This window comes from Aspergillus undulatus (genome assembly GCF_047715775.1).
Source record: "Aspergillus undulatus strain CBS 261.88 unplaced genomic scaffold BDV17scaffold_7, whole genome shotgun sequence".
Classification (NCBI taxonomy): Eukaryota; Fungi; Ascomycota; class Eurotiomycetes; order Eurotiales; family Aspergillaceae; genus Aspergillus; species Aspergillus undulatus.
The window spans coordinates 145870-156454 of NW_027396611.1; the positions used below are offsets into that span (position 1 = coordinate 145870).

Below are 10585 nucleotides of genomic sequence, written 5' to 3' on the forward strand. Positions count from 1 at the left end.
TACGGACGCTTCGAATCAATCGCGCTAATTAAGTTGTGCCTACTATTCTCGTCCTCGTCTGTCCGATGTGCTTGATGTATTTCGATTGCTTGTTGCGTTTGAATCGATGAACCCAACCTATATAAAACAACAAGAGGAATAAGGTCGGGTAGGTACAACGATAACCGGGTGAAATGAACACAAAGATACAAGAAGTGTAAAATATGCGCGTCACTTCTAGTGATATATCACTGACCCAAAGAAGAGTTCGAAATGTGGTGGTATGTCGCAAATGAAAATGAAACTCCGAAAACGGAACCGGTTCACCTGGGGTATAGTGAGAACAATAATAAGAGTCATCCCGAACCCCCTTAACGCCAAGTCAATACAAAAATTAGAAGTCTTAGTTGTTGTTGATGCCCTAAAAATTTACATTTGTTAGTCATTTGTATGTGTCAAGAAGTTGATGGGAAACATACGAATAGGTAAGCCAGTTCTCTGGTGCTCAATCTGGCGATATTCTTCGATGCCTTCTCGTCCAGAGCCCCATCGATGAGAGCTCGCTTCTTATCTTGGAGTTCGATGATGCGGTCTTCAACGGTTTTTGGTACTAGGATCCGATGGACGTTCACTTCTCGCATCTGCCCGATACGATGAGCACGATCAATCGCCTGCTCCTCAATGTAGGGGTTCCAGAACGGATCGAAGATGATGACATGGTTGGCGGCGACGAGATTGAGTCCCGAATTTCCTGCTTTCAAGGACACCAACATGATTTTGCAGCTGGGATCATCAGTGAAATCCACCACGGCCGAGTTTCGATCTGCTGGTTTCATGCTTCCATCGTATCGGCGATATCGGTACCCTTCTCGTGCGATGGGAACCTCGAGAAGGTCGAGAAGAGAAGTAAATTGGCTGAATATAATGGTCTTTTCATCGTTGCCCCGGCCCTCAACATCACGGACTATCTCCATAGCCTTTTCGATTTTTGCACTGGTGATCCAGGTCTTCTCTAAACGACGCAAGTACTTGCGCTTCGACTCCTTGTTCTTGGACGCGTCTTTCTTGAGCTCTGCAAGTGTCTTTTTTGGTTTCTTTGCCGCTTTTCCTTTGCCCTTTGTCTTCGTTTTTCTGAAAGGGGTCGACCCTTCGCCACTATCATTAACAATAAAATCAGACAAGGTACCTCCTTCGTCGCTGTCATCGCCGTCATCGTCGTCATCGTTTTCTTCGACCGTAGTGCCCAGGCCCTCCAATCCAGTCTCGTCCGAAGTCCCGTCGCCATCAGGGAAATGCACCTTCTTGAAAGATATATGGTCGGTGATTCGTTTGGGATCAACCGCCCCTCGACAATTTGGGCACTTCACAGCAGTCGCTCCATCAATACCTTGTTGTAGGGAAAGCGACGGATCGGAAATTCTCGAGAAACATTCAGTGCATGTGCCGTGTCCACAGGGAAAAAAGATGACCGGGTTATCCACTGCGTCGATGCAGATAGGGCATTCGAGATTAGGATTATCCCGCAAGCGAATAACGACTTCATCACTGAACTCTTTCGCATTGGCGATGAAATCCACTCCTTCAGTGGTCTCGTTCAGTTTAACGCTGAAATCGCTGATCAAATGCGGATGACAGCAGGCCTGCCGAAGACGAAGAAGAAGAACAAGGATGTTGGAATAATTTCGTCCGACCGTGCCGTTTTCAAGATATCTGTTGAACTGGAGCTGGGTCTTCATTTCGAGTGCCTTGTACAATTCTAGTTCATCTTCACTGAAAGCAGCGTGAACTTTCTCGGTGACTCGATGGGGAATATTGAGAATAGGTTCGCCATCAATTTTTGAATCCTTTGTCCGTCGTAAGAGCACTGCTTTTAACAGAATACGGAGTTGCGTCATTGCTTTGTCCTGTTGACTTTTGCTGCCACTCTTCAAAGGTCGACCGAAATCCTAAAACCAATCGATTAGCCCGATTGTCTCCGCTTGCACACAGGAGCACATAGAAAAAACTTACCTGCTGAAATGCCTCAAGATTACCATAAGGACGGATGCGCAAGAACTTCAACAACGAATGCAACTCGCCTACATTATTCATCATGGGCGTGCCGCTCATACACCAGCGGTACACCGCATCGAGACGGCAGCATGCCAAAGCACTCTGAGTATTGCGATTTTTGATGCACTGAGCCTCATCGATGATAACGCGGTGCCACTTGCTAGTCGGTCCGAGGCAGGGAAGCGTTTTCAGCTGCTCCCTTGCCAGCGTTGGCTCCTCTGCACCTTTTCTGATAAGCTCTTCATATTTCTCAGCACGTTTTAACTCCGAGGCCATCATGCCAAATGTGGTGAGGACCACATCGTATTTTTTCAGGTCCGAAAATTTGGTATTCCGCTTTTCGCCATGTAGAACGTAGACGGAGAGTTGGTGTCCGGGCCGGAGCATCTTTTGGATCTCCCTCTTCCATTGCTGCATCAAAGCGACAGGTGCGATAATCAACGTTGTTTTCGGCTCATCACCGGTTGGCGGGCGAGACACCATAAGGGAAATAGCTTGAATAGTCTTTCCCAGACCCATATCGTCAGCCAGGATTCCGCCTTTCTGATCAGATTCCTCCTTCGATTTCATCCAAGCCAACCCCAGTTTTTGGTGCTTCATCAACGCGTACTTCAAACCCTCCGGGGTGCCTTCCCATTCATCTTCTGGGATATCTGCATCGGGGCGGATAGTTTCCAGCAGCGACTTGATTTCTTCATTGAGTTGTTTCGGGTCTCCTCCGTAGTCGTAAAGGTCCCTATGTCGCGGGTTAGCTTAAACGAAAAAGAGCAAAAAGCGCGGTGAGGAAGTTCTGAGAGATGACGAACTTCAGATCATGACTAGATAGAGGCCCATCACTGTCCATGAAGCCCTTGATAACATTCGACAAAGGGTCTTGAGAAGGAAGGGTACCAAGGTAACTCAGATCGTCCATGAGGCGATCTCCAGCCCCCCGTATTTTCTCCCAAGCGGCTTCCATAGGATTTGTCCACATATCGGGCCCAATGTTGCCAGCACTACTAGGTCCAGGTATGGGGTTTACATAGGAATAAGGGTTGCGAATTGATCCAGCACCATTAGGCATGCTCGGTCGAGCATTCCCGGGATTCGGCGCATATGGCGTCAAATAGTGATTATAAGTCGGATACACGGGAGGACGACCGGTACTGGCGTGGAAGTCCCAAGGAGTGATTTCGGCAAAATCGCTATCGTCGCTATCAGGAAGAGACCGCGCGGAATTTGATTGCGGTCCGCTGTAGACGGTATTCGTGTACGAAGGCGGGGCAACTTCGCCAGCAGCTGGCCCTATGCTTGTAAACTGTGGAAATGGAGAGCTTGGTTGCGGAGCTCGCTGAGGAAGAATTTCGCGCCAGCGGGACGACGCTTCTGAGGGTCTAACGGATGAGGCGGACTGTGAAGTGGGTATTGACGGAGGAGCCTCTTCATGGGCCATCAGAGTGCGAGCATACTCGGCATCGCGGCGTTCTTGCTCCCTTCGCTCTTCCAGCCATTTCTCCGCTTGTCTCTGCTCTTCCTGGAGCTCCCGCATGTTTTGGCTATCAAGGCCTAACATGTCCAGTAGAAAATCATCCGCATTATCCTCGCTGTCCGCTCCTTCGATAGAGCTGCGACGACTAGCCGAGGCAGACGAATCGGGCTGGCCATAAGCGGGAGCAGCAGTCCTGTGCGCTGCAGTCCGCTTGGACGATCTCTGACCCGCATCCTCTTTGTCGTCATCGCCATACCGGCGCTTCCGAGTCGTGGGCATTCCCGTGAATGTATCTGACCGCGGGTCTTGAGGTAGCGTAGATATGGAGGTGGAAAAGGCAGGACGGCCGAACTGCTGCGGACCCGACAGTGACGGCGGACTTGACGGGATCGTCGGTCTTGAAAATACTGAGCCATCAAACTGGGCTGGCGGCGGGCCTAGGGTTATAGGTACACTCTGCCGAAAAGAGAAGCGACGATGGGGTGACGCGCTGGTACCGTTGCCGCGTAATTCGGCCAGCTTTGTCTCGAGTTCTTTTATCGCCTCCACTGTTTCGAGTCTTTGTTCGGCCGCATCAGGGCGCGAGCAGTGTGATGAATCCAAGCTCTCCAGGATAACTCGTTGTAGGTCCAGCTCCTCCTCAATCTCCTCGATCGTTTGTTCGGCGAACGACGCCATGGTCAAGACGGGCGCCGGCGCGACCGACTTTGGGGAAGCGGGTGCGATTCTATCGGGGGGATGGATGGCCGCGGAACACAATTGCAGCGAACGACGAGTCCATGAGCGAACGGCCCGAGGTCCAAGAGCCGCCGGCGGAGGATATTTAAAGTAACGGGCTGAGAAGCGAGGTGAATTGGTGAAGTGGACAATGAACTGAAGAGAGAGAGAAAGAAGTGAGCGAGGCTGCGGCTCAATGGTTGCGCTCGTCGATCTTCGATTCTTGGCGTGTCACTCTATGGACACTCAGTCTGGCAAGGCTGTTTCAATCAATGTTTGTGTTACGCCTGGGCTGAATTCATTTCTGCCTTTGTGGCACCTCCCTGGATTGTTCACTCATTTGAGATCGTCCAAGGAGCTTGCCGGAGTTTCTGTTCTCCAGGTGGCGACAAGCTTTGCAGACTTTCCCATGCCGATACGTTACGCACCCGGACAGAAGATATATATTTTGGACACCTCAACCGCGACTACCAGTAGCGTCAATCTCACTTCACAAAACCAGTAACTCGCATCAATTCCGTGGGCAGGAACTTAACGGGAAAGGAATCAAAAATTTCGAGTCACAGACAACGAGTAATATAGAGGGTGGTTTCTCTATTATTAGACTCCATGACTGTCAGCCCTAAGCCATTGTTCAACTTGCCGTGTATTCTCTCCGCAACCGTTTCAAATACTCGGCCTTCGTACAAAAAGTACACGCATATACCAGCAGCAAAAGAGGGATTCCAGAATCCACCTTGACGGCTGGTGAATCCACTCCCCCGTACCCAAGCTAGGCTGAAGCATCCTGAACCGTCATGAAACCAAACTTCAACAAACGGGGTTATCGCAAAGCAGATCCCCCTCATGGGGCCGGCCAGCCAGCGCGAGCAGGAATATAGTATTATACCAACCGACAAAAGGCAATGAACGGCATGACGGCTCGGTATAGAGTACGAATATAGAGCTTGCACGGCCTGCTCGTCTATTTAATGTTGGAAATTCGCCTTCTCATTATCCTACTCAAGATTCAACCAGAGAGGTACTGCTGGATCTAACTCCAAGCCAAAATGGCTATCCCGATGCAAACCCTCGACGCAGCCGCCCTCGCCGTCGCAAAAACCAGCCTGGACGAAGATGGCTACGCCATTATCCCATCCATCCTGGACACCGAAAGCCTAAAGCTCATCAACACTCGCCTCTGGGCCGCAGCAGAAGCAAACCAGAAGCGAGGCGCAGATCTCTACATGCCAGCGCTTGACTCAAACAGCGCCAACATCCGGATCTTCTACCTCATGGAACTAGACTCCCTATTCCGCGAATTAATCCAACACCCTGCCGCACTGGAAGTCGCAAAACTAGTACTTCCCAACGGGATCCTCGTCTCCAACTTCACGGCAAACATCGCCCGGCCAGGGTCAGGGTCTATGAAACTCCACTCAGACCAGTCCCTCGTTGTCCCTGGGCCATGGGAGCACCCATGGGGCGTGAATATCATCTGGTGCTTATCGGACGTCTACTTCGAGAACGGGGCCACGCTGTTCATACCGGGGAGTCACAAGTGGAAGCGCAACGAGGACGTACCGCCGTTGGACAAAGCGAAGGGGATGCTTAAGCCATTCGTTGCAAAGGCAGGCTCGATCGTCGCTATGGATGCGAGGGTTTGGCATACCTCCGGTGCGAACGTCACGGAGGATCAGGAGCGCGCGTCGCTTTTGGGTTCTATACTGCGCGATTCTGTTCTTTGCTGGTGTTGAGGTGTGGAAGTGGGTGAAGCGAGCGTACTTTCGCCGTGCGAGAAAGAAGGCACAGGATCAGAGTGCGAGGCCGATGGGGGACCCGAGCAGCTACACTGAAGATGCCTAACGATTGCTCTCCCTCGCTCAAGCTCGATTTGGAAGGGAACGAGGGACACTGTCATTACTGGATCTGGCGATGTGTTATTCGGCTCTAGACTTGTTGGTACCTATTTCACTCGTAATTGTTTGTTTTCGGCAGATGCGTTGTGGAGTTTATTGGGGAGGTAGATGGAGGGAGGAGGTTGGCCTTGCTAGTGGATCAGCAGGTAGCGGTCGGATTTTTGTTCTGGGTAGGTAGAGGTAGTCAGGGTAGATATAGTTTTAGAGGATAGTAGCAGAATGCCATTGTGAACAACGGACTTTCTGTTTTCTTTAGCCATCATCTGCTTGTGAGTGAGTGGTATTTGACATGACGTTTACGATAAAGTCTAGAGCTGGGGGCGCTTGAAACAATGCCCTCTTTGAGTAGATCACCGCCACAATAACTACCCACCGTAACTCTTGCTAAACTCACCCGATCTCCCCCAGTCGGTATACGGCTGTGGAGACCAGTCCCAACGCAGCTTACCCATTGCTCCTTACAATCCTGCTCCCACGTGAAATCTACCACGACCATGAAGTTCAACAAGTCTAGGCATAGGACAAACTGCCTGACCAAATCCATTATATGTCCAAAAATTCAGGAGATCCATCAGGCTTATCTGTCTCGGATCAGAGGTATTATACTCGTTGAGGATGGGTCAGTGTTATCCTACCAATGCCTGGTTGATATCATTACCAAGACATGTTTACGCCAAGTTGGTGCTCAGAATACGAGCACAAAGATTACCAACATGATTGAGACGCCTCTGAAAGCATAGCTGCCGATTTCCGAAGCGGTTCGTCCTAAAAGCGCTGCACACAATCGCCTTGAAAATAACCAATAACTCCGCAGGTTGGCAGCACGAGGGCTCGGCAACTGATACGCTATATAGGATCCCGTTTCAGCACATCCGCCGGCTCTTTCAGTTGATTCCAAGTCATATAGGAAGAGTTCAAATGGCCGAGGAACTCGACACAAACAAGATCAGAGACTGGCGCTCAATCACCACGCTCGTTGTCTTTGTCCTCGCCAGTAAGTACCTATGAGTTGTGTCCTGCTCGGTGCCTGACGAGCTGCCCTTGCATAGATATTGTCGTCCTCCTTCCCTTCCATATCCCCCTATATCTTCCTCGATGCCTTTTAAATGCTGCTCTAGACGCTCTCAGTACCTTGAGAGTGATTAACGAGCGTAAACATGATCACGATGCTGGCCGTTTCGTTCGCATACACTTTCCCTTCAATTTTATGACCGCACCTTTGCTTGCCGACCTCTTCCTCTTGGCGGTTTCGGCGATTGGGCGCAAGGAGGTATATGATGGGACCATCAAAGCCGACAACATATCTCCTATCGATATTATGGTCTTCTTTCTTACTCTTGCATACATCGCCATCTCCATCGATGGCTCGGGTTTTATCCGCTATCTGGCTTTTAGAGTACTACAAAAAGGTGGCAAGGTCGGGCATAGGCTCTATTTCTATCTCTATGCATTCTTCTTTGTGCTTGGGAGCTTTATCGGAAATGATCCGATTATTCTGTCCGGCACCACCCTCCTTGCTTACATGATGCGTGTGTCGAGCAATATTCTGCATCCTCAAGCGTGGATATACGCCCAGTTTGCGGTCGCTAACATCGCTTCCGCAATCCTGGTCACCTCCAATCCTACGAATCTCGTGCTCACGAGCGCCTTCGAAATCAAATTTATCGATTATACGGCGAACATGATTCTCCCAGCTGTGATTACTGCTATCGTCCTGTTCCCCTTTTTACTATATATTATCTTCGCGGACGAATCGTTGGTCCCATTATCAATCGAAATGCACGAGCTGCCGGAGGAAGCGAAGAACAAAGGCCCAGTGAACCCTAACATCCCTAAGAGGGGAGACATTGGTAAAGAGCAGGGGAACGAGGCAGCAAGCAGCGAGGAAGGCAAGCTGTTATCACTCGAAGAAATCCTGAACCCTTTTCTCGATAAACGTGGAGCAGCTTTTGGTGTATTCATCATGACTGCGACGCTCATCACTGTTTTGACGCTTGATGCAGCAAGCCAGGGTCACACACAACCTGTTTTCTGGGTGAGCTTGCCAGCCGCATTTGTCCTATTCTGCTGGGATATAGCATACGGATGGCATCATCGCCATGAGACACGCGAGATTGCACGCAGGCGCCAGGAAGAGGTGGAGCGCATGCGCGCCGAACGGGTTGTGAGGGCTGGCGAATTAGCAGAAGACATTCCGAAGCCTCAGTCGACGGGGGCGCATGTTACTCCATCATCTGGCATTCTCGACCGAAGGAACCGTGAGACCACAAGCGCTCCATCTACTATATCAACGAATGACCAGCTGCCTCAACCACAATCGCTCCCGAGTAACGTAAGTACTCTTGACGAGGAGCAGGAATTGGGTCACTCGAACGTCAGTCCCCTACCATCCAACCCGGGTGGCCCTAGGGGCACACAGGCGAGTGGGAGACTGCAACCATGGTCAGAACAGCAGGATCTCCCGGCTGAACGGGGACCGGAGAAAACCACACTTCAATCGCTTGCCAGGAACGGCTATCAATGGCTTCAGATGACTTTTCCTACAGCGACGGCTGTAGTATCGCGTATGCCCTTTACGCTTGTTCCTTTTGCCTTTACCATGTTCATCCTCGTGCAAGCTCTGGTCACCAAAGGGTGGATTGAAGTCTTCGCGTACGGATGGGACCATTGGGTAAACCGGACCGGGACGGTAGGGGCGATTGGAGGAATGGGATTTTTATCCGTTTTACTTTGCAATGTGAGACTTGTAGCTATAAACAGCCATTTGCTCAGCTGACCTGTATTAGTTCGCTGGTACAAATATAGGTACTGCAATCCTTCTTTCCCGCATGGTGCAGACGTGGCAGGCTATCCATCTCGCCAATGGTACACCTATCAGCGACCGCACATTCTGGGCTACCGTCTATAGCATGGCGCTTGGGGTCAACTACGGAGCGTTCAGCTGCGCGTTGAGCGCCTCCCTGGCAGGACTCTTATGGCGTGACGTCCTTGCGCAAAAACACATCAAGATTCGGGGTCTGGACTTTGCTACGGTAAATCTGCCTATTATTGCAATCTCAATGGCGGTCGGATGCACAGTGATAGTAGGCGAGGTATATATCATGCGAGAGAATACCCCTTACGATTCTTGATGGCGTTTCTAGATTTCTTAGTCTAGCAAATTTGATGAATGACTGTCTTAAGGCCAGATTGGGAAGATGCAATAGGGTAATAGAAGCTTGTATCCATATGAGGGGCCAGATTCTCTCCCCAATCCTTGCCCCAACGACTTACAACCGCGTTGAAGTTCTCGATAAGGCTGGGCTCTATGAAAGTGCTTATATTAGTAGCATAACCGGATGGATGATAATATTGTCGCTGGGACATACCATAGAATAAACCAAGTCAGAAGTAATCAATCACATCAAGAAAACCGGCCCAGCCCTAAAAGCATAATCCCAGTTGACCATCACCCGATCGCCCTCTCCCTCTTGCGCCCTAGCACCAGCCAGACTCCGCTGTTTATGTCTCGCGTACTCATATGTTCCAAAGATTCACCAAAAAGGTAGACGCTTCGCGCATAGCCATGGCCCCGAGGTCTGAAGTGAGCATGTTCAAATTCCCACTCAGGTACTCGAGGAATAGCCTATCTCTGCGGGCAGCGGCCTCAACGCCCGCCACTACCATCGTCCAGAGTATGAATTTGCGCAGGGTGGACCGTTGGTCAAAGAGGAATTGGATGGATGCTGTGAGGGAGACGTATGCTGACTCTCGCACTTGTTTCCATTTATTATGATCATGCCCTTGCTTTTGAATAGGGGTTGAGGTTCTGCTTAAGATGAGATAGAAGATTGTGGCGGCCTGGAAGCATGTGGCTAGTTGTGTCCATGCCCAGCTGTCTGTGTCTGTGTCTAAGTTGTCATAAAAGTGTATTCAAGGCTTGCTGCAGTGGCGGTGGGCTCTGAGGGTGCTCGCGGACCATAATGAGGGAGTGAATTGCTGTACCGCGTGGAGTATTGCATCTGGTGAAAATGAGTTCTCCATTTCTCCCTCCTGGTCGGTGATGAGGCATTCCCCCAGCCACCTGCACTCGCTCTAAGAATGTTAATGCGGATGGTAGCCCCGACAAGCTCATCTGGAACTGGGGTTCAAGGAGCCGCAGCTGTCGAAGCCAAGATGCCCGACCCAGTCAAGATACGCCCGATGCTGTATAATAGTCGACCTCGATGTGCTGAGGATTTGGTTGTCAAGCGCTAAGGTAGTCGTCCCATACACGTCTACCATCATATGGTATGGAAATAAAGAAACGGATCCGGCCTAGGAGCAGGCCCGAGTCTTACTTGCCCTTCGCCCCCGGTCCGCATGTCGAGAATGACCTTAGCGCCGTTCAGATGCGTGCGCCAGGCCCTGTACGCGCTTTCTTGGATCTGCAACGAGAGAAACCGCCCAATTGTTTCAAGAAGGTTGCCAAAGTCGGGTTCTTGTTCTTTGT

General features: G+C 50.6%; 3 protein-coding genes across 3 annotated transcripts; 2 read left to right on the plus strand and 1 right to left on the minus strand.

Moving 5' to 3' along the window:
* Nucleotides 1–382: 382 nt before the first annotated feature.
* BDV17DRAFT_279752 (SNF2 family N-terminal domain-containing protein) lies at nucleotides 383–4177 on the minus strand (the record flags this gene model as incomplete). The annotated part of the gene is made up of 4 exons (XM_073759770.1): nucleotides 383–400; nucleotides 459–1925; nucleotides 1990–2767; nucleotides 2838–4177. 4 exons carry the CDS (start codon nucleotides 4175–4177, stop codon nucleotides 383–385), a joined length of 3603 nt encoding a protein of 1200 aa, XP_073618887.1.
* Nucleotides 4178–4742: 565 nt separating this feature from the next.
* On the plus strand, nucleotides 4743–6347 carry fmaF (Fe(2+)/2-oxoglutarate-dependent oxygenase fmaF). The gene has a single exon (XM_073756832.1). It carries the CDS (start codon nucleotides 5266–5268, stop codon nucleotides 5950–5952), a length of 687 nt encoding a protein of 228 aa, XP_073618888.1. The 5' UTR covers nucleotides 4743–5265; the 3' UTR covers nucleotides 5953–6347.
* A 685-nt stretch (nucleotides 6348–7032) lies between these two features.
* BDV17DRAFT_301077 (uncharacterized protein) lies at nucleotides 7033–9245 on the plus strand (the record flags this gene model as incomplete). The annotated part of the gene is made up of 3 exons (XM_073764178.1): nucleotides 7033–7108; nucleotides 7164–8851; nucleotides 8901–9245. 3 exons carry the CDS (start codon nucleotides 7033–7035, stop codon nucleotides 9243–9245), a joined length of 2109 nt encoding a protein of 702 aa, XP_073618889.1.
* Between the last annotated feature and the right edge of the window lie 1340 nt (nucleotides 9246–10585).

Coding starts and splice junctions, on each gene's coding strand:
- fmaF (XM_073756832.1), top strand. CDS start 5,266: ATGGCTATCCCGATGCAAACCCTCGACGCAGCCGCCCTCGCCGTCGCA.